Source organism: Ictidomys tridecemlineatus, chromosome 12, assembly GCF_052094955.1.
Source record: "Ictidomys tridecemlineatus isolate mIctTri1 chromosome 12, mIctTri1.hap1, whole genome shotgun sequence".
NCBI lineage: Eukaryota > Metazoa > Chordata > Mammalia > Rodentia > Sciuridae > Ictidomys > Ictidomys tridecemlineatus.
The window spans coordinates 36,917,530-36,940,553 of NC_135488.1; the positions used below are offsets into that span (position 1 = coordinate 36,917,530).

General features: G+C 55.3%; 1 protein-coding gene across 5 annotated transcripts in view; it reads right to left on the bottom strand.

The window, feature by feature from the left end:
* Window positions 1-23,024, bottom strand: part of Fam178b (family with sequence similarity 178 member B) — a 100,350-nt gene that overhangs the window by 18,358 nt on the left and 58,968 nt on the right. For all 5 annotated transcript variants that reach the window (XM_040270763.2, XM_040270761.2, XM_040270764.2 and 2 more), the window contains exons 10-13: window positions 18,472-18,565; window positions 17,964-18,140; window positions 17,668-17,765; window positions 6,489-6,573 (exon numbers count right to left, since the gene is read on the bottom strand). In XM_040270763.2, coding sequence (XP_040126697.2) covers window positions 6,489-6,573; window positions 17,668-17,765; window positions 17,964-18,140; window positions 18,472-18,565 — 454 coding nt within the window. The remainder of the gene's footprint in view (window positions 1-6,488; window positions 6,574-17,667; window positions 17,766-17,963; window positions 18,141-18,471; window positions 18,566-23,024) is intronic.

A 23,024-nucleotide genomic window follows, 5' to 3' on the forward strand; every position in this document is an offset into this window, starting at 1 on the left:
TGTGTGTGTATCTCTTTTTTGGTGGTACTGGGGGTTGAACCCAGGGGTGCTTAACCACTGAGCCACATGCTCAATTCTTTATATTTCATTTACAGACAGGGTCTCACTAAGTTGCTGAGGCTGGCTTTGAATTCATGATCCTCCTGTGTCAGCCTCCCGAGTTGCTGGGAATCACAGATGTGGGCCACCACAACTGGCCCCAGTCCTTTTTTGTGCGTGTGTGGTACTAGGGAGCTCTACCTCTGAGCTACATTCCCAGCCCTTTTTATTTTTATTTTCAGACAGGGTCTTGCTAAGTTGTCCAGGCTGGTCTCGAACTTGTGATCTTCCTGCTTTCGCCTCTGGAGTAGCTGGGATTACAGGCACGCACCATCAAGCCCAGCTCCTCCCATTTTGTTTTTGAAGAAACTGCCCATCTCCTCTGAACAAACAGGCTCTGAATGCCTCAGGCAGAATGTGACCTGTCTAAATCCTCAGTCTGCAGCCAGCCCCTCCTTGGCCACGCCCACCCCAGGGTTCAGGGCCTCAGTAGGGCCCAATGAGGAGGCCCGTCCAGATGCCCTGGAGCTCATCTGTGGTGTGGCTGGGCAAAGGCCGGCAGGCCCAGTGCCTGGCCTCTCTGGGGTGGGTCAGGGTGCCAGGTGCAGAAACAGAGCTGTGGTGGTCTGCAGAGGCGCCTCTCCTCAGATCTAGCAGGTGCAGTGTGGCCATGGGCTAGAACTGAGCCCTGGCCCAGCTCCTTGCTTGGGCCTGGCCAGCGGGCACACCTGGCTCCCCCGTCTGACTCACTCCCTGACACCTGCTCAGCACCTGGAAGGCTGCGGTGTTGAGGGCTCACAGGAACAGCTGGGCTGGGGTCTAGGACTAGGGCGGGCCTTGGCTCCTGGAAGAGGGCCAGGACTTCTCTGCCCTGTCTGAACCCCTTTGGAGGGGTGAGGAGGCGGCAGGAAAGAGGAGGAAGGTTCTGGGGAAGACAGGCTCCCTCGGGGCTGCACCAACACCAGAGCTGCACTGCCTGGCTCGGCCTGCCTAGTTTGGAGACAGCTTCCAGGGAGAGCTCAGAGCTGTGCAGGCGCAGGGGCGGGGCCCTGTGGCCCACGCCCCCAGCTCAGCCTTCTGGCTGGCTAGCCTCCCGCTTGGGAGCCTGGGCGGGGCGGGGCAGGGCAAGGATACCACGGTTGCGCGCTCACTGGCTCACTGCTGGGTTTTCCTTGCACTCCATAAAAACAGCTCTGGGGTGCTGGCGCAGCGAGCTGCCCCCTGCAGATCTGACCGCTCATTTCCTTCCGTTTCCCCTCAGGCCGCTCCAGCCAGCCTCTCCTGCTAACACACGCATCTGCAGGGTCCGAGCTGGTTGGGACCCCAATACCCCATGGGTCCCACTGGGGCTGGGGTGGAGCAGTACCCTCCCCACCCCCACCCACCCCCCTGCTGGGAGCCATCTCAGCAAACACTCAGCCCATTAGGGCAGACACCTGGGGCAAGAAGCAAGGGCTCACCCAAGACAGGCCTCCACTGGCCTTGTCAATTGCCTGGCAAGAGGAGGAGGACACTCATCCCAGCCAGTGGCTCTTAGCTTAAACACTGGCAGAGGATCTAGTTTGTACATGAAGGCTGCCCAAGTCTTAGGTGTCTGAAAGACCCCAGGTGGTCCCGTGTGACCTGCTGCTGCTCCCAGCAGTCTGGGCCCCCTTCAGGGGCTTCTGACCAGACCCAGCATAGCTGCCCCTCCTTCTAGCCTTGGCTCCAGCCCCCTTCACAGGGAGGCCTGCCCACCTGAGCTCCCACCTGGCCTGCAGCCTCATGCTGGCCACACCTGCCTGAAGTCCCTTACCCTGTACCTCTTCTTTCCATAGCATTATCACCACTTACTAGCCCATGTAAATTAGCTGCTTATTACCCATATTATTATCTGTTCCCCTGTTCCAGAATGTCATCTCCCCATGGGTGTGTTTGGTACTGGGACAGAACCCAGGGGTGCTTAACCACTCAACAACATCCCCAGCCCCTTTTAGTTTTTATTTATTTAGAGACAGGTCTCACTGAGTTGCCTAGTACCTTGCCATTGCTGAGGCTGGCTTTGAACTTGTGATCCTCCTGCCTCAGCCTCCTGAGCCACTGGAATCACAGGCATGGGCCACCACACCTGGCCCTCGGGCAGTTTTGTTCACTACAGCAGCCCAGAGCCCAGCACTGAGTCTGGCACACAGCTTGCTTAGGAGTACTTCTTAGGGAAATGAGTGAATAGATAGAGGTCAGGACCGCAGCTAACTTTTCCCTGCGAAATGCAGACTTTTATGCCCTTTGATCTCAGCTACTAGAAGCCCATTTTCCAAACTGGAAGACATGACTTGACAAAAGAGGCTGGCTGTGTTGGGAGACGTAGCCGGGGGTAAGTAACAAACTCCTGCTTTCCTCCCAAGCCTGCTCGGCTGAGTCTGGCCTGGCTGGGTGAAAGGTGTCTCCCTCCTGCCGCCAGAGCCCTCTGGTGCCTCCCCTCCTCTCACACTCTGCAGCCTGCCCTTGGAAAGCGCACCTCGCATCTGGCAACCCACTGCCCATGCTGCCATGCCCCAGGCCACGGCCACACAGGACGCCTGCAGGAATAGACCCCCTGCCCCAAACAGAGTCCAGGTCTACAGGCAGCCAGAGGAAGTTTTAAAGAATTTACACATCACATGTTCTCTCCTCTGTTCAACCCCCCCCAGTGGCTCTCCACTGTGGCACAGAAGTCAAAACCCCCAAGGTGGATGGTTTCTGGCTGGGGGAGCCTTCGCTTACCTGACTGACCTCGCTCCTGCTGGTCCACCCTGAGCCCTCTGCTTCAGCAGCACTGGCCTCCTTGTTTTTCCTCCAATCCAAGAGGCCCTGGCGGGCTCCAGGGCCTTTGCACTTGCAGCCCTGCTGCCTAGAGTGCTCTTCCCAGAGGCCACCTGCCTCCTTCAGTCCACGTGCAAAGGTCCCTTCCCTGGTTCACCCTGAACATGAGCATACTCCCAGCACCTCCTCTCCCTACCTCTCTGCCTTTTCCTCCCCAGTGCTCCTCACCATCTGGTACTCCCCAGGACCTGCCTTCCTGGTGCCTGTGTCTGCCAGGCCCCAGACTGTGAGTGTCATAAGGGAGGGACTAAACTCTGTTCTGCTCTATCTTCCATACCCAGATCATTGCCTGGAGCACATGGGGGCATGAGGCTGAAACACTGCTATTTCTGGAACATTCCCAGTATTCAACAGAGGAACAGAGTTACTGTATAGACCCTGGGACTCTCCTGGCAAATGCAAACCTTAGGCTTGTGGCATCCCAAGCACCTACAGAAGTCCTGTCCCTAAAGGTCAGTTCCAAGCACCCATCTTGCTCCTGGGGCCTGACAGTCCAGTTTGAGGAACCAAGCGGCTTGGACACGGTGGACTCCTGCTGCCCAGTGGTGCTCTGGGAACGGCTTGGCCCACCCCTAAGCACAGGCCTCTGCTACAAGGAGTCAGAGTCTGTTCTCAACCCACAGTCCCTTCACAAACAGCAGTGCATTCTGAGGGGCAGGGGCGACAGGCCCTTGAGTCCCCTCTGTGACCCAGGAAGAAAGCTCCAGACCAGCTGGACATCTTCAGCATGAAGTCCCAGGCACAGTCCAGGCTTCTGAGATCTGGGGCGGGGGCTGGAACTCAAACTCCAGCCCCACTGCTGCCTTCTATGACCTTCGGGAGGCTCCCTGCCGCCTTGCTCCATCTGAGAGTAACAGTCCTTGTGGTCCAGGCTGCTACACACAGCAGGCACTGAGCACGCACTCAGCACAGATTGAGGGCTGCCACTCTGGTGGTGGCTGTTATTTGGGGTGGGGTGTGATAGCTGGTTATGATGAAGGGGTCAGTGCCTAACCAAGTCCGTGTGCAGGAGACAGCTGGGCTGGCCTGGCCTGTGGAGAGGGCTGAGAACAGGCACCACTGGGCAGGCTGTGGAGTAGGTGTGCAAGGGCCACGTGGGGTTGATATGGGCAGTCATGGGGACGAGGTGGCCCTGGGAAGGCATGTTTCAGGAAGATCTGACAGTCCAGACTGGAAAGTAGGGCACTTGGCAGCCCAGAGACCTGGAAGAAGGCTACGGAGTGCCAGGGCTTGCAGTGGAGAGACAGGAAGTGCACCAGGCAGGTCACAGGCAGGCCCCTGCTGGCCGTCCCTCTTCCCTGGAGCTGCCCTGGATCCCCGCTCCCTCTCCTCTGTGGTACACACACAGACTCATCCTTCAAGACCTGGCTCAGGCACCTCCTCAGAAGCCGCCTCACTGTCCTCGGGCAGAGTTAGTCACCATAGCCGCAGCCGGCTTGCTCACCCTGTCTTCTGAGGTCGTCTGGGTGCTGTCTCCCCAGAGCCTGTTGGCACCTGGTGCCTGGGGCAGAGCCTGGGACAGGGGCTGCTCAGCGAGTGTCTACAGAGCAGAGGAGCACATAGCCTGGTCCAGGCAGGTGGGCACCAGGAGAGGCCCTGGAGCTGGAAGCACAGTCAGGCTGCACCTGGGTCTGTCTCCGACAGGCCTGGAGACCTGGGCCCTTAGCAAATGCAGAGCTCTCCAGGGCCAGCTTTCTCTGGGGGAGGCAGGGCTCCAGGTTAGGTTCTTGTCACTTGCCTCCCTTCCCTGTAGCTCCCCTTATCTCCCCATAAATCTCTGCCCAATACAAGCTGGGTATGGTTGCGCACCCTCTAATCCCAGTGGCTCAGGAGGCTGGGGCAAGAGGATTGAGTTGGAAGCCAGCCTCAGCAAGGCCCTAAGCAATTTAGTGAGACCCTGTCTCCAAATAAAAAATAAAGGGCTGGGGATGTGGCCCAAGCGGTACCTCGCTCGCCTGGCATGCGTGCGTCCCGGGTTCAATCCTTAGCACCACATACAAAAAACAAAGATGTTGTGTCCGCCAAAAACTAAAAAATAAATATTAAAAATTTCTCTCTCTCTTTCTTTAAAAATAAATAAATAAATAAATAGGGCTGGGGATGTGGCTCAGTGGTTAAGTGCCCCTGGGATCAAAAAAAGTTAAGCTGGGTGCAGTGGCACAGGCCTGCAATCTCAACTACTTGAGAGGCTGAGGCAGGAGGATAGCTTGGACAACTTACCAAGACCCTTAGTAATTTAGCAAGATCTTGACTCAAAATAAAAAATAGAAAGGGCTTGGAATGTAGCTCAATGGTAAAGTACTCCTGGGTTCAATTCCTACCACACACAAAGAAGAGAGTTAAAAGTGTGGTGTGGGGGGCTGGGGATGTGGCTCAAGCGGTAGCGCGCTCGCCTGGCATGCGTGTGGCCCAGGCTCGATCCTCAGCACCACATACAAACAAAGATGTTGTGTCCGCCAAAAACTAAAAAAAATTCACTCATTCTCTCTCTCTTTCTTTCTCTCTCTTAAAAAAAAAAAAAATGTGATAGAGAGCAGGTGCGGTGGCACATGCCTGTAACCCCAGCAGCTTGGGAGGCTGAGACAGGAGGATCACAAGTTCAAAGCCAGCTTCAGCAAAATCGAGGAGCTAAGCAACTCAGTGAAACCCTGTCTCTAAAGAAAATACAAAATAGGGCTGGGGGTTTGGCTCAGTGTTCAAGTGCCCGAGTTCAATCTCTGGTACCAAAGATAAATTAAAAAAAAAAAAATACACTCCACCCAGCTTAATCCTTGCACCCAGCATATGGTAGGCAGGCAAACAAGAATTTTTTTTTTTTCCCCTAAGAGGTGACAGAATCTTGCCACGTTGCCCAGGCTGGCCTCAAACTTCTGAGCTCGGCCCGAGTAGCTGGGACTTAGGTCTGTGGGGCAGCATCCTCGCAGAGCCGGGTGAGCCCGAGGCCTTGCTCAGGCTGGGCAAGTGCTCTACGCTCAGCTGCACACCCAGCCCCCAGCAATTGCTGACTGAAAGAACTTGGGTAAGGCATTCTAACCCAGCTCAGCTCTTAGGCAGAGGCTGGGGCACCAGCCAGGACTCAGGAGTGGGCAGACCTTGGGGAGGGTCGGCCACCCCAGGCCTTCCTGTCCTGGCTAGGCAGACTCGAGTTATAGCCGGGGCCTGGAATGTTCCCCCAGATCTTTCGTGCTGAAGGCTTGGTCCCCAGTGCAGCATGTTCTGAGGCGGGGCTTTTTTTGGGGAAGTGACTAAATAATAAGGGTTCTGATCTCAACAGTGGGTTCATCCCTGGAAAGATTCGTATCTGGTGGTATTACTGGTGGGGCTAACTGGAGGAAGTAGGTCACTGGGGGTGTGCCCTGGAAAGGGGTGTCTTGACCCTGGTCCCTTTCCCTTTCTCTCTTTGTTCTCAGCACCATGAGTTGACAGCTTTCCTCCACCTGCCCTTCCACCATGATGTTCTGTCTCACCTCAGGGCCAAAGTAATGGAACTGGCCGAACACGAACTGAACCCTCTGAAACCATGGGCCAAAATAAACGCCTCCTCCTCCAAGTTGTTCGCACAGTGCCTTTTGGTCACTGCAGCGGAAAGCTGACTAACACAGACTCACCTGCATCTTCTCTTGCCAGAGAGGGAGTTCCTCTTGGCCGAGCATCCTGGCGATGACCACAAGGCTCAGCTGGCTTCGAAGCTGCCTGAGAGAAGAGAATCGGAGAACCTGAGGAGGATGGCAATCTAAACGGGGGTGGCCTGGAAGTTGGGGCGCCCATGTAAAGGGCAGGACAGCCATGGAGAGGGGACTGTTTTTCTCCTGAGTCGCTAAATTGCTGAGGCTGTCTTTGAACTTGCGATTCTCCTGCCTCAGCCTCCGGAGCTGCTGGGATGACAGGCATGCGCCATGGTGTCTGGCAAGTCTGTGGGTTTTTTCACAGTGTTCAGGGACTCTTCCTTTGGAACCCGTGATCTGTTCTGGTTCCCACCCTGGTTCCCAGGGTGGCCTTGGGAGTGCCCCACCCCTGGAGTGTCAGCGGAGCCTGTGCTTCCCAGAGAGCAGCTAAGGTGGCAAGAGGTGACCTGCAACTGCCAGTGCCATCGTGTGTGTCCTGGTGGACAGCCTAAATAAGCAGCCAGAGGGAGGCCAGCAGAGACAGGAGCATGAGGCAGAGCCCTGAAGGCCCAGAGCCAATGGTGCCTGGGGCCACCAGCCCTGGAGCATTTGGTCTGCGAGCCCACTGTGAGCAGAACAGTCCCTGGGCTGCAGTCAGCCACAGCAGTGAGGAGCCTTCCGCCAGGACGGAGCCAACAGCGGCCCCTCCTGAGGAGTGGACACCCCATCCCCGCCCCATCAGGCCTTCACACGCTGACATTTGGACCTCTGATTTCCATGGGTCCCTGAGCTCCAGGGAAGAAGAGTGGAGGGACGTGGAGAGCAGAGGATGGGCCAGAGTGGCGATGGGTTGAAAAGGGATGAGGTGACGCAGGGCTGAGGGCCCCCAGACAAGGGTTTGGGGTGAGCCCTTCTCCCACACGAACTCCTAAGGCCATGATGCTTTGTGCCTTGTCACCAGTCCATCCTACCACGAGGCTATGACCTTCAACATCCCTCCATGTGTCCCCAGGGGCTGCAGCCGTTAGCTATTGAAATGGATTTTTTTTGATGCTGTGGATCAAACCCAAGGCCTCATGCATGCTGGGCCACGGTCCTACCATAGTCCCCAGTTCCTGAGGAAAGCCACCACCATCAAATGAAAGGTCTAAAAGATGAAACGTGACAGAAAAGTGCGCAAACTAGTACTGATTTCTTAGGGGACAAATACCCTCAGGTAACAACACTGTTGGAGGGACCCCACCCACTGGCGTCCTCAGCCACACTGCAGAATGACATCATGAAGAAACCAAGGACAAACGTGGGCTACAGCGAGGCGAGGGAGGTACCTGGAGGCGGTGGTTCCCTAAGGAAGGACTTTGCGAGCCAGAAATAAACCTGGCCACTCTCTGACCAGCACTGAAGACTCCAGAGCGACTCCCCAGAGCCACTGCTGTCCCTGGTGGTGGGGACAGAGGCAGAATCAGTGTCCTCAAATCTCCCTTGAGGCTGGGCAGCTGGGGACCAGTGACCCTAACGTGGGGTCTGAAAGTCAAGGGGACGGTGTTGACTTTTTAGGAAATAGTCAGGAAAGCCAGAAAGATCAACAAAGCAGAGGCTCTGGGTTAGGAGAGAGAGAAAGCAGCGGGCGGTTCCGCTCCATGGCAGGGGGCTGTGGAGACAGGAGGCCCTGCTGGTGGGGTGCTGGTGGGGTGCAGGCGCCACTAGGAGAGCCATCTGGAGATTTACCAGAGACACTCGCCCGCTCCCCGAGTGATCCTGCTCCTAGGTACGTAGTACCAAAACGGAGGTACTGGAATGTTCCCAGCTGCAGAAGCACCCTGGGTAAATCTCTAGGAGTCACGGTTATGAAGGAACTGTGACGACCTCCAGCAACACGGGCCACCTTCACAGCCCACACCTAAGAACAGAAGTGTACAAACTGGTTCAGGTCGAGACCTAGATGGGCAGATTCCAGCAGCTGCGCAGGTTTGGGTCCTGGGCCTTTCTTGAGCAGGGTGCTGGTGTCACGTCACGCGTGTGACCCACGGTCACGACGCCTCCTGGTCTGTGCTCTGTGCTTCAATAAAACCCTAAAGTAGAAGACATGCACCTGGGAGGGGAGCCAGGCTCCCAGAGTCAGCAAATCAAAATACAGGCTGCCTGTTAAACCTGGACCTCAGACAAGTGAAGGGGGACAGTTTGTAGCATGCCTGTCCCCAGTGACACCTGCACTGCATCTGACAACCGTGACGACCTGACAGTGATCACTTTGGGGCCTGACCCGCCTGGGCTGAGCCGTGGTGTGCCCCAAAGAGCCCCCAGCTCCACTCCCTGCAGGCCCCCCCCCCGCCCCCCACCCTCGCAGCCTCCTCCATCAGCCAGAACCTGCCTTCCAGCTGTTCCCGGGAGCCGGCAGCAGCTGGGCTGGGAGCACGGTGGGAGGTAAATGGCCCCTCCGTGCTGCTGCTGCCGCTCTGCCAGGAGTCCTGCATCTGGGCTTCATTAATCCCCAGCCCAGGCCTGAGCGGAGCTCCGTCACCCGCTGCGGGCAGGGAGGGGCCTTTGGGGGGAGGCGAGCTGGCAGGCAGCACAGCAGTGCTGGGGGTGGTGCCAGAAGGGAAGAGGCGGCCGGGTGGGTCAGGCCAGGACTGCGATCCAGAAACTGCACCAAGGGGGGTGAGTGGGTGCCAAGGAGCTGCACCAGAGCGCACCAGCTGCCCCCGCCAGCACCTGCCCACCGCCTGTCCTCCTGACCACCCGCCCAGCTTCTCCACACTGTCCCATACCCTCAGTTCTCACCCAGAGCTGTGGGGAGAAGGCAGGGAGCCACTTAAGCTTACTCAGAGGAGGGAAAGAAGGGGCTCACTACCAGCCCACCGGAGCAGGGGCAAGCAGAGGGCTGGCTGAGGGATCTTCCTCCCCCAGAAACAGCCCCACCCCACCTGGCAAAACTCCCCAGAACTCACACCAGGAGGGCAAAGGCGGCACCAGCCGCTGTCACCCTCCTAGCACTGTCCTACAAGGCAAAGCACCCCGCCTGCAGGCTCAGGCCAGGCCTCCAGCCTCTGTCCTCAGGGCTTCCCAAAGACCAGGACACTGGACTAGCACTCAGAGGAGCCTAAGGTTCCAGGAAACTTGGAAACAGCTTTTCTTAGCTCAGAGCAGAGATGATGCAGGCACTCTGTCCAGTCTAGTGCTGTCCCTGCACTTCCCACAAGGGACACTGGGCTGGGCTCCCTGCAGGAGCACGCAGGAAGGCAAAGGCAAAGGCATTGACCCGTGTGACACTGACTGGAATGTCAGGTAAAGGATGGGTACAGCTCCTGGTGTCCCTGCCCCAAAGTCCCTCTCCCAGGGGAGCCAGGCCCTGCCAAGACTGAACTGCCCTAAGAGACCAGAGGGGTGCAGCCAAAAGCGAGGGTGCCTTTTCAGTGCGTCTCTAGGGCAGTTCAGGAAGCAGCAGCAGACATGCTGCCCAAAGCCTGGCCTCAGGGTGACTACTAGACCTGCATTTCTACGCTGTCCTTGCTGCTTCTCGTCCCTCGTGGACACTGCCATGCCACCATTCCTTGTCCCTCATTTGGAATCTTCTATCTTGCATATTAGCTTGTGCTGCCCTGGCAGGAAGGACCAGGGCTCGGACACACAGGTTGGTGTGACCTTGACCTTCCCAGTGGTCTGTGCTCCCATCCGCTGCATACCTACAAGTCCAGGGCCACCACAGAGTTCAGTCACCCACTTGAGTGGCACTGTCATAGTACAGACAGCAGGACACGAGGGATAGAGTCGGCCACCAACCCAGGCAGGGGATCGATCCATCATCTATCTATAGAACCACTCACAGGAACCCAGGGCTGTCCCAAATGCCACCTGAGCTGAGGTCACCAGACACAAGACCCGGTGCTGCCTAGCTCCACAGGGAGGAGAGTTTAGGAACAGGCCCCACGCGTCTGCCTAGTGCGAGAGCACAGGAAAGTGGCTTCCTGTGCAAGGGTGCCCAGAGGGCCGAGGGGGCTTCTGGAGAGGGGGGATATTTTGTCCTGTGGCTGAGTGGCAGCACACAGGTGGCCTTTGCCAGTACACTGATTATCTACCTGTGGGAACTTTCCTTCATGCATATTATAAGTAGACAAAGGACACCTGTGGTCAAGGGCACCCAACCCCCTCCTCGGTCTTGTGGTAAAGACACAGAAACTCAGGCTCGGGCATCCCCAAGGCCCCCGGTCCTGCCTGCAGAGCTGTCCACTTCCCCCTCTTTGCCGAACCCCCACCAAGTGCTCGTCTCAGCAAAAGACCTCTCCCATCTGCCGAGAGCCCTGTCCATTTTTGGACTCCACAAAGAAAACTGTTCTCACGTTTTATTTACAAAGATTGTCCTTGTGGGCTTCTCCCCTGAGCTTCTGGGTCCGGAGCCCTGGGACTGCCAGGCTGGGCCTCCACATCTACAACAGCCCTTGCTGTGCTCTGAGGCCACCCCCTGCCAGGCGCAAGAGCCTGTCTTTCCCTCTTCTGGCCTTTTTCCTCTGTATCCTCCGATGGCCCTGAGGTTGGTGTCCCGCTTAACTGAGCCACTCTGCCGGAGGCCGGAGGCTGGAGCTCGTTTTCTTGGCAGCCCTTCGAGGAGAAGCTGTGGATAGCTCGAGACCGTCTTTTTTCACACCTCTTGCTGTCCAACCCATTCCCCAGATCCTGTTCCTAACTGTGCAGGGCTCTCCTCCTGACTCGGCCCATCATCATGGTGGGCTGAGACCTCTGGGACCTCCCCCTCGCTGTCCGTTATAGTCCTGCTGTCTGTGAACCTGACCAGTGTTCCACTAATGGCCTAATCCAAGACCCTGGTTCTGTCCTGGCTGACCCATCAGTGAAGGTGGGCCTCAGGGTGGCCACAGGGCCTGCCCAGCAGGTGAACTCTGATAATTCACCTACTTCTACCAACTTTCAGACCACATTTCCGATAATGTTCCCCGGGATTGGATTATAGTCTCATTAAACACCCGAGGTCACCCAGACACGCGCACTCCACTGTCCCTCCAGACCGTGGTTCTAGCTAACCTGTAAAAAACAAACGAGGCTTTCTAGTAAGATTTATTCGTAGGACTCCTAGAAACCAGTGTCCTCTTCTAAGTAAGTGTACCCACAGCATCCCTGGGTTGTGAGGGACACATCAAGCATTCTGACCCCATCTCCCAGAAGCCCTCCCGCCTGCAGAGGTCCTCTGGGGCCTGGAGGCCCCATCTGCACATCTCCCAGCACAATGATGGGGTGTCCTCCTACGGGGGTAGGGGGGTTGTTTGAGCCTCATTCTCCACAGCCGGAGGCCTTCAGATAGCAACTCCAAGATCTGAGGCTTCAGTGCCCTTGGGCCACTATTTGATTCTAGAAGAAATATCGCTCTCCTTACTAGAGCCTTGGTGTACCCTGTAATCATCCCAGAGATTTGGGAGGCTGAGACAGGAGGATTGCAGCTTAGTGAGACCCAGTTTTGTGACTTGTTGTAGGAAGCTTCCATCCACCCTTCCACCTGACTAGCGGTCTGTGGAAGCTGGTTCTCTCTTCCCCTCTTTTTGAAGACCATGGCAAAGCAGCAGGCCAACCAGCAGTCACAGATGGTGAGGGAGGCGGGTCCTGTCCCTGAAGTCCAGGAACATCAGCTTTCAGCCGGGCTTCCCCTTCCTCCTGAGGGCTCTTGCGTGTGGCTGCAGGGGTCTGCTCTGGGCATGGGAACACGCTGGAGGCCAGGATGGAAGCTCGAGTGGCACTCTGCTCTTTCTCGCAGCTCCTCAGAGCCGCCCGGGGGGGCACCTTCTTGGAGCAGAGTTCCCTCCAGGAGCCTCCTCTTCCTTGGCCCCATTTCAGATGGCTGGCTCTCCTGTTTACTTTCATTTTTCACGGTTAAGTTCAACGCTTCCCTAAATCTGCATGAAGTCTTGATCCACAGGACGGGGGCTGGGGGTGTCGCACAAACGCACTAATGTCAGTGGGAGTTCCTGCTTTGTGCTCAACGAATGGAGCAGACCGAGTGTGACAGCCCCTCACACAACAAGCCGCCCTTCTTCCTGGGGTCAGTCTGGGCACGGAGCCCAGTGGGGCAGCCTCCAACCGGGGCAGGACAAGGAAGCCAACAAGCTCTGCCCACACTGGCCACAGGCAGAGTGGGGGCTGAGCTCCCTGGACGGCTGGCAAGACAGCCAGGCCCAGTCGGGGAGGACGGCCAAGACACCTTGGATAGGAAAGAATTCACAGGAAGGAGCCGCAAGCGCAGGGCACAGGCACAGCAACATGGTGGCGCAGTGCGGGGCACGTTTTCAGCATCTAGCTACTCCTGCATTTGAATGCTTTATCTATTGGAAAAGAAATAACATTTCTACATAAGCCACTTCATCCAGATGAGGAACCCTCTTTTCTAGTGAAGACCGTGGCTCAGGGCATTACCCTGCTGACCTGTCTGTCTGAAGGTGAAGGTCACCCCTTCCTGCCTTCACTCCCTGGCCTTTAAGGGACCAGGAGCTACAAAGAGACCCTTCAAGACATTGGTTCTCCAGGTCACAGATTAATGTGGCTAGAAACTCATAAATCTGGGATACGACAAAGCAAACTTTGAATATCTTGGGAAACTACAGATTATTAACACACACACACACATACACACACACACACTTGTGTCTACTTCGGGAGTGGAAGAAAAAACTCAAAAATTAGGTCCTTGTCTCACAATGAGGAAAAACTGACTCCACCTGGGAGTAAGATAGGAACAAACTCCTGTCAGTAGGTACTAAAAGAAAAAAATAAGACTTTTTTGTGGTCTCAGGGAGGGAAAGGCCTTCCTATTCATGGCAAGCGTTCAATTGCACAAAACGCCCAGTCACCTCTGTAATTCATTCATGCCATTTTCCTGAAAAGACAGATCTGTCCTAGAAGGTGTGCTTTAGCATGCACCAAGCCTGAGTTCAATTCCCAGCACTGAAAGAAAAAAAATTTTGAGGAAAAAAAAATCCTGGTTCATTGAAAAATGCCACCAATAAACAAGAAGAGAATCCATTTCACTGCCATCAGCACAACCAGAACCACAGGCCGTGTTCTGTGACCACCGTGGGTGACTAACACTGAGGACGCTCAGCATGAGGGAGAACGGGGGCCACGGGCACTGTGGTGGTCAACCTGGCCGGTAGTACCAGCCGGCCCAGCTCTCCCTGGAGGCCAGGCGTTAAATGTGCACAGAACAGGACTGCAGTGTCCCATCAAGGAGGTATCTTGTGAAGATGTCTGCCCCAACCTCCTGCACAAGGACAGTCATGGGAGAAGATGGTTCCGAGGAGCTTCTGCAGACAAGGGGGATCTGAGACAGGACCCGTGGTGTCTGGCTGACAAGTGAAGAGCATTCGGCGCAGGCTGGAGGCCAGACAGAGGGTCACCCAGAAAGGAGACACACTCTGAAAGGAGGATGCGGCCATCTCCAGAGCTGCCTCTGGGGGCAAGGACAAGGAGTATCCACATGTCCAGGGGAAGGGGCACGCGGCCACCTTGAGCGAGACGTCTCTGGGGAGTAAAGGAGGACTGCAGATTCAAGGGCAACGTGACAACCCTCTGTCTGGTCTTTGGTGCCGGGATCCTGCTAGGCAAGTCCTCCACCCCTGAGCTATCGCCCTGCCCCACGCAGGCCGCCTGGAGATGCCTGTGGGCTCCCAGTTCTGCTCTTTATCGGCTCCCCAAGGTCCCTTTATTGCAGGCCTTGACGGGGCAGACCTGGCGGATGCAGCCCTGAGTCTACGGAAGGGGGCGAGTTCTGGCCAAGAACACCAGACAGGAGGAACAGAAACCAGGGGCTAAGGAGAAGCAGGGGGAGCCGCGCCGGGAGGGGGCTTGGAAGTTTCTCCTCAGCTAGGATGCCCTGCGAGCAGGACCAAGATTGGGTAGGAATGCCCCGAGTCCACGTTACACCCAAGAGCCCTCCCCGGGGGAGGCAGAGTGGGTCCTGAGCCCCCTTCACACAGGGACACTGTATTCTGAAGCTCAGGTGGCATCACGCCGCCAACTCTCCTTAAAGGAGACGTGGAGAGGGGAGGTCTGGAAGGTGGGCAGGCTGATGTCAGTCTGGTGACGTCAAGACAGTTTATGGTGGTGTGGTCAGTCTCCAGGTCCTGAGGCCTCAGAGCCTTCATTACCTGATTGGTAGATAGGGCTGGAAAGTCCCCTAAATTACAGGTTTCTTAAAATACCATATTTCTCTTTATTCACTACTTACAGGGGCATTAATCAGTAGTACATAGGTAGACTCACAGCCTTTCCAGGATTCTGGGAGTGATAGGCCTAGAAAGTAGGCACAACTTTTTTTCCCCCCTTGGTACCAGGAATTGAACCCAGGGGCACTTAATCCACTTAAGCACACACCTGTAATCTCAGCTACTCTGAAGGCAGAGGCAAGAGAATCACAAGTTTGAGGCTAGTCTCAGCCACTTAGTAAGACTGTGTCTCAAAATAAAAAGGATGGGATGTGGCTCAGTAGTAGAGCACCCCTGGATTCAATCCCTAGTACTGCGGAATTTTTTTCCCTTGTATTTCCTTCATGTCTCCTTTCTACCAACTTATTATCTCTTCTATTTTACCTTAGTTTCACATACATCAGGGAATACTATGCAGCTCTGAAAAAGAAGGAAGTTCAAAACACACACACACACACACACACACACACACACATGCATACACACACAAGAAAACCAACCATTAACAATGTGGTCCTGTCAAAGCAAATGGGAAATTGGGTGGGACCACATGGGCCTTGGAGACCAGTGTCAGGCACCTGGACTTGGTCATGCAGACCAGAGGGAGTGAGGCAAGGCAGAGAGTTGATAATCACAAGTACCAACAGGTCTCTGCAGATAGATTGTGGGAGGAGGAAGGGACAGGAAGCCTCTGCTCCCTTCCAGATGAAGACAGGGAAGTGAAAGCAGGAAAGGGCAGGAAGGAAGTAGCTGATTTAGAGTGACCCAGACAAGGTACCAGCCATCAAAGAGTCGACGTGGAGAGGCCACCAAAAATAAGGACATAGGATTTATGATTCAAAAGGCAGAAAGCACAGGATTTGGGGGTAAAGGGGTGATGGGGGTGGGAGAACCTCTAGGACTACAGGTTCCAACCCGGGCAACAGCACAAGTGAGCTGTGGGGAGGGGAGGAGGCCGGGAGGCTGGAAGCAGGCAGGTTGGTCTCCGGCTCCTCAGATCAAACAGAAATCCCAGGATCTGGGCTGAGCAGAGACCTTGCCCACTGAGGCCCCTAGAGGGCCTTGGCAGTTTTCAGAAGCCCGAGTGTTCCAAATACAGAACACAACTCCCCTCTCAAGACTGTGGAGAGGCCTCCTCTCCTTCAACCAGCTTCGGAGCGAGGAGTCTGAAGTCCAGCCCAGCAGGACCCCTGATGGGGGGGTCTGTGAACACAGCATATGCCTGGCTGGGCCCTGAGGTACGAGGAGGCAGCAAACTCCAAGCCTGCTTGACCCTGGAGGTGCCTGCAGAAGGCTGGAGTGGACAGGGGCATCTCTGAGCATGGGTAGGCCTAGAGAGGTGATGGGGAGTGGTCTGGTCAGGGCAGGGCAGGACACTCCCTGTCACTGTGGCCCAAAGCAGAGAAGGAAGGTGGAGAGACAGGGCCAGACAAGGCCAAGTCCAGCCAATGGGTCTTTTCCTTCTCTCTCTCTTTTTTGCAGTTCTGGGGACTGAACCCAGGGCCTGTCCATGTGAGGCCAACTCTCTATCAACTAAGCCACATCCCCAGTCCCAGCTAGTGGGCCGTATCTCCTGGGCTTAGTTTCTCTGTTCACTTCGTTTATCATCTGAAAACAGTTTATAAAATAGGGTGCCAGCAGCAAGCCTGGAAGATGGGAAAAGCAAAGGCTGGAGCTGTAGCTAGCTCCGTGGCAGAGTCCCAGGGTCCCGTCCAGTACCTCCAGAGGAAGAAAAAAAGAATTTGTGAAGTGACTTTCCTCGATTCTATTAAGATAACTGATGGCAAAGATAAATGCTGAACAGAAAATAAAACAGAAAGATGAACTAAGAGTTAGGGAGGCAGCAGGATGGGGTGACCAGCTGAGGTCTGAATGAAGAGAAGGAAACTGTCACCAAAGTTTGGGGAGGAAGTCCCAGTGGAAAGAGGGCAGAAGCTAAGCATACAAGGCCGCATTTTGCTAATAAGACCATATTGAGCTGGGTGCAGTGACACTTGCCTGTTGATCCCAGAGACTTGGGAGCCTGAGGCAGGAGGAGTGAGAGTTCAAAGCCAGCTGTTACTGGTCGGTGACGAATCCTTGCTTCGGTTTAGAGTGGAAAATAGAAGTTTATTAAAGGACAGCAGAAAAGACTTCTCCCAGAGGAAGAAGGGGACCTAAGAGGTGGAATCCGTGGAAGTGTGGTTGTTTCCCTTTTTATAGTTTTCGGTGATGGAATATAGGTGGGAAGGCCCGAGGGGAGGGACACAGGTGGGCCAAAGAAGTAATCTGGGCACTTCAAGTTTGCTGTTCATTAACACTTCAGCATCTTCAAGTTTGCTGTTCATTAACACTTTTTTGGGATGGGCTGTCTTCAAATCTGTTGGGGGCTGTTTCCTGGACTTCATTAACATTTCAAGAGTTGCTCAACTTTTCAGGGGATTCATTCTCATGGCCTCCATTTTAGATTTCATTCCATATTAGACCCGATTTACCTAACTACACTGACTACCTAATTTTAAATCTGGCTCCACAGCCTCAGCAACTTAGCGAGATCCTGTCTAAAAAAAAAAAAAAAAGAAACAGGCTAGGATGTGGCTCAGAGGTTACACAATCCTGGGTTTGATTCAGGGCTTGGGATCAAATAAAATAAAGAAAAACATGTTAAGAAAATCAGGGGGCTGGGGTTGTGGCTCAGCGGTAGAGTGCTCACCTAGCAGTATGAGGCCCTGGGTTTGATCCTCAGCAGCACATAAAAATAAATAAATAAAATAAAGGTATCGTGTCCAACTACGACTAAGAAATAGTTTTAAAAAGGAAAAAGAAAAAAAAGGCTCTTTCTTCCTTCCAGTTGTAAAGAACTCATTAGTGAGTTGCACTTTTCGTTCTCTTCCTGGGGCAGGGGCTGGGTTCAGGAATTGGACAGGAGGCTTCCTGGAGCTGCGGGAAGATGGGGTGCCCGCAGGACTCCAGGAGTGAGCACTGGGGGGAGAAGCACCTACCTGCCCCGGGAGGTCACGTCCAGGAAGAACTGCACGAGAGCCAGCAGGTTGTGGTGGTGGTCGGACACCCAGCTGAGGGCACAGCACAGCGGCTGGAGCTGTGGGGACAGGAGACACCTGGTGGGCTTCTTTGCATTCTGACCTGCCACCCAGCCTGCCTGGGGACGAGGGCAAGGTGGAGGCCAGGACGTCCCCATCCAGGGTGCTCTGGGGACACATCCCCATCCAGGGTGCTCTGGGGACACCCTTGTTCCCAGGGACAGAGCCCTAGGGGTCAGAGGCAGCGCTGGGGGTACCTTCCCCGGCCATTCGCGGATGTTCTCCAGGAGCAGGAGCAGGAGCTGCTGGAGGTCGGTCTTGGGCATCAGGCGGAGCCCCACGTCCAGGCTGGCGCGACAGAGCAGCTCTATCAGGCCCAGGAGGTGTGCGTCTGTGTAGGCCCCCGGCTGGGCTAGGGCACACAGCGTCAGGAACTGGAAGGAAAGGGGTCGGAGGGGCCATGTGATGTGGGAAGAAGGGCCTGTGGCGTCTGGTTCCCTGACAGATGGTCAGGAGGGACTCGCGCCATGAGCCCCTCTGGCCATGCTGAGAGCGGGAGAGAATGAGCATGAGGCCTGGATGAGGTCTGGGGCCCTGGGGCAGCGCAGGCCCAGGGAGGGCAGTCTCCATACGGTGCCAGCAGCTGCAGGGCACCTGCCGCAGTGCTGAGCCAGCACACGAGGGGCAAGGACGCTCCAGAGCTAGACTGCTGAGTAGGTCTCAGGGTGCCTGAGCTCCGGCCAGGCAGGGTGAGGCCTGACTCACCTTGTAGATGTAGCTCAGGCTCAGGTCCAAGGCCACCTCCTGGGGAGGGTCCTGCTGCTCCAGCCAGCTCAGGCTGGCCTCGCTTTCCAGTAGTCTAAGGTAGAACAGAAGGACAACAATGTAGGTGACAAGGTGTGAGAGGATAGAGGGCAGAAGGGGAGTGAAGGTAGAAGACAAGGGAGCACAGAGGACCCCCGTGTCCAAGGCCACCACCCCCTGGCATTGGCTATCCAGAGGTTGTAAGCATTTGGCCTCTCAGGAGCCAGCAAGGTCTGCCTGCCTTCAAGATGGTGGGTGGGGCTGCAGCCATCTTGGGTGTGACTGTGCTGGGACAGTGGCCTCCAAGCCGCTCACCTGGTCATCTAATGGCAGGATCTAGCTCCTGGCTACACAGGTTCCTCAACAGGAGAGCTGGCGCCCCCAAAGCCAGTGGTGTGTGCAGGTGCAGGAGGGAGAAGGAGGGGGGAGAGGAAGGAACAGAGGGGGGAAGGAGGGGTGGGGATGGGGGAGGGATTGGGGAGGGAGGGAGGGAGATGGAACACATGAGCCCCCTCAGAGCAGAGCCACAGCCTGTCACAGCCTGATCTGGGAAGTGACATCCGCTGCTTCTGCTGATTTCTACTAGTCACACAGGGCAGTCTGTCTTGGTGGGGAGTGTGGACACTGGGGGGTGGGGACCACGGTGGGGCCAGCTCTCACATGTGTTCTCGTCTTTCTGGGACCTGGGAACGGGGCGTCATGCCCAATCCCTCCCCTCAAGGGCCTTCCTCAGGAGTTTTCTTTCTGAAATTCAATGATGCACTGAAAAGCCCACCGTCTGGGGCTGAGATGGTGGGTCTGTCCCTAAGCAATAGAATAAAAACCACCCTGGAGAACCCCTTCCAGGTGCGGCCTCCATCTGACAGCTGCCTGGGACAAACACAGCAGAGCTGGGGCCCTAGTGCTGGGAGGGATCTGCTGAGCTGCAGCTGGGTCCAGGGGTCAGGGCCAGGTGATGAAAGCCCTTCTTTAAAGATGAGGGTCACACTGAGAGTGGTGGGATTCTTATGGCAAAAGTGACTCCAGTGAACAGCACATTCATGTCATCCTTCCCATGAGCTTCCGGATGCACGCTCACTGGGTAAGATAGCACACTCACCCTCACTGAATTACGCCGTTTCTGACAAACGTACATTGGAAATATACACACATTTTAATGTCTTTTTTTTTTTTTGTATTGGGGATTAAACCAGGGGCACTTAATATGGAGTCACATCCCCAGTCCTTTCTGAGTCAGGGCCTTGCTAAGTTGCTGAGTCTGGCCTCAAATTTAGAACCTCCTGCCTCGGCCTCCCAGGTCATTGGGATTACAGGCATGGACCACCACACCTGCCTGGTCATGTTGATTTTAAATAAGTGAGTTTCCTTATAAGAAAGCTCCCGTTTGCTGTCTCTTCTAAACTAGCTCATGGTTCCTGATAACAGCGGGTTCTCTGTGACTGAGATGCTGGTGATAATAATGCTGTTGAAGGCAGCAGCTCTGGTGTAGCCAGCCTGGCCATGGGAACGGGAGGAGCGCTGTCTCCGAAGCTCTGGGAAACGCCTCTGCTCATCTTCACCTCTTGGTGCTGGTGCTTCTGCTTGGAGGAGGAGAGATCTCTCTCCTAGGCATCTGGAAAGTTGGTGCCAAGGGACCAAAGTTGGTGGTGGGGAGGTTGGCTGGGTTCAGCCCTTCTTCCAGATTTTAGCATTTATTAGGGCCAGGGAATGGGTGAGGCTGGCGTTTGCACATCTGGGCACGTGCTGGGCCTGTGTCAGTGTGTGAGGGGGCACCCTACTCCATACCAGCTTGAGCAGGCACCCGGTACATAAAAATAGGGGGCACGTCTTCAGGTTTCCCACAGGGTGAGGCAGCCGGAGTCTTCTGTAGACAAACAGGCTGCAGACAGTCTGCTGCTGCCAAGGGAGGAGGAAGGCAGAAATGTGAACTGGTGACAGGTCTTCTCTGAGCGGTGGAGGGAGTGCGGCTGTGACAGTGCTCTCTCCTGCCTGGGAAGGCATGCCAGTCTTGCCAAGTGCAGCGGTCTCCCGCTGTAAGCACCGTAATCTCCCCAGTCCTTGTCCTTGGGAATAACAGGGGAACGGGAAACAGAATGGGGGTCCTTGGCTCCCACCTTTCTGAGCAGTTGCTGGAGTGCCCTGGTAGTATCTGTGACCACCATTCTGAGATGCAGCTTCCAGCGAGAGGCCAAGGAGCCCGGGGGAATTGCTGGCCCACCAATCCCTGCTCCCTCCTGGACTCAGCAGGTTAAGAGTGAACTTATAGGGCTGGGGATGTGGCTCAGGCGGTAGCGTGCTCACCTGGCATGCGTGCGGCCCGGGTTCAATCCCCAGCACCACATACCAACAAAGATGTTGTGTCCGCCGAGAACTTAAAAAAAATAAATATTAAAATTCTCTCTCTCTCTCTCCTCTCTCACTCTCTCTTTAAAAAAAAAAAAAAAAAAGAGTGAACTTATGGTCCCTTGTTGGGACTTGGGAACCAGGACATCATACCCCAGCCTGCTGGCCCTGCCTCAGCTGTAGCTTAGGGCTCACAGTCTACAGCCAGGAGCTGAAGCTTAGGTCTGGGTGACACTGATCTCTGACCTCTACCTGTTTCTATATCCATCTTCCCCACATGTTGAAAAATATCTGTAACTGGGCATCTTCACCTCCCCCTCCCCAGGAGGACGAGGGAAGGGTCTCCAGGCAGAAAACCTCCCGCTCCCAGAGAGTAGATGGTAGTATCTGGGCCCTGCTGCCACCACCATCAAGAGCTACCTGGCAGCAAGCAGGGTGCCCTCCGCAGGGCTGCACCCAACTGCAGCTGTCCCTCTTGCGATGGTGAGGAATGGCCACCAAGCTAAGGGAGGGGGCAGGAAGGCTAATTTTACCTGGATTGAATTACACCATTAAAAGAGGCCATTATCAACTGCCTCGTGCTGGACAGGATGTCCTTTCACTGTGCTAACTGTCATTTATCTATCTGTCTGGCCTCCGCACAGGGCTGTCCTGACAGCCAGGCCATGGATCTGAGCAGGACTCATCATCTGGTTTTGTGCTCAGGAAGCAGCCTTGGGAGACTAGCCATAGCTGGACAGTCCCTGTGTTCCCCCGGGAGACTGGAGCACTGATGAACCCACTTTGGGCGGCAGTGTGGGCGTGAGCCCCTTCCCAAGGGTGCTAATGCTCTGGCTCCTCCCCTCTGCCCCTTCAACCCCATACATTCCCTTGTTTTCCATCCCCAGCCTTGTGACTGGGCAGGGACTGTTTATTTTCAACAAATGGACACCTGGATGATCCGCAGGGTACAGCTGTGGAAGGACTGTGTCCTTCTGAAAGAAAATCCTGAGGCACGTTCAGATAAAAGGTGGTGATGGATTTGAAAGAAATCTGAGATTAAAAACCAATAGTGAGGGCTGGGGTTGTGGCTCAGTGGTCGAGCGCTTGCCTAGCATGTATGAGGTACTGGGTTCGATTCTCAGCACCGCATATGAATAAAATAAAGCTCCATCAATGTCTTAAGCCAAAAACCAATGGAGAGGCTATAATCCCAGTAGTTTGGGAGGCGGAGGCAGGAGGGCTGAGGCACGAGGACCATGAGTTCAAAACCAGCCTCAGCAACTTAGTAAGGCCCTGAGCAACTTGGTAAGACCCTTTTTCTAAATAAAATAGAAAAAAGGACAGGAGATGTGGCTCAGTGGTTAAGTGCCCCTGGGATCAATCCCTGGTACCCAAAAGAACAAACAAAAACACAATAGGAAGGCTGGGCATGGTGGCACACACCTGTAATCCTAGTGACTTGGAGGACTAAGGTAGAAGGGTCACAAGTTTGAGGCCAGCCTCTAAAACTTAGCATGACCCTATCTCAAAATAAAAAATAAAAAGGGCTAGGGATGTGGCTCAGTGATTAAGCACCCTGGCTTCAATCCTCAGTACCCCCGCCCCCCCAAGCAGTGAAAGGCACATCTTCCTCATAGCAACCAGAGGGACAGCTGGGTCACGGGGCCTGTGCACAAACAGCCCTTCATTCATTTCTAGCCTTCACCATTATAAGGCTCTGTAGTGTGCCCCTCCCCCAAAGATACCCAGAGGCATCTCTTCTGTGGGGAAGTCCTACATGAGGACAACCCTAGAAGGCATCAGAGAAGAAAAGCCTGGCGTGGAGTCATCGGCACAGGGAAGGCCTCTAGTGTGGTCAGGAGCAAGAATGGGCAGGCCACAGGGAGAGAGTGCTTGGTGATTGCTCCTGCGGCCCATCTCCCTGAGGGTTGCTGAACCCTGCTAAGGAGGTGCTGAGCCTTGCTGGTGTCTCCTGAATGTTCTGGAGGAGCTGTCCCCCAAACCCATGGCACCATCCAGGGCCTTCCCAAGCGCTGTGGCAGCCAGCCACCCAAGGAGTAACTGAGCATCTTCACCTCCCCCTCCCCAGGAGGACGAGGGAAGGGTCTCCAGGCAGAAAACCTCCCGCTCCCAGTGGCTTAGCAGGTGGACCTCAGCCTGCTCTTACAAGGCTCAAGCTGGGAACTTTC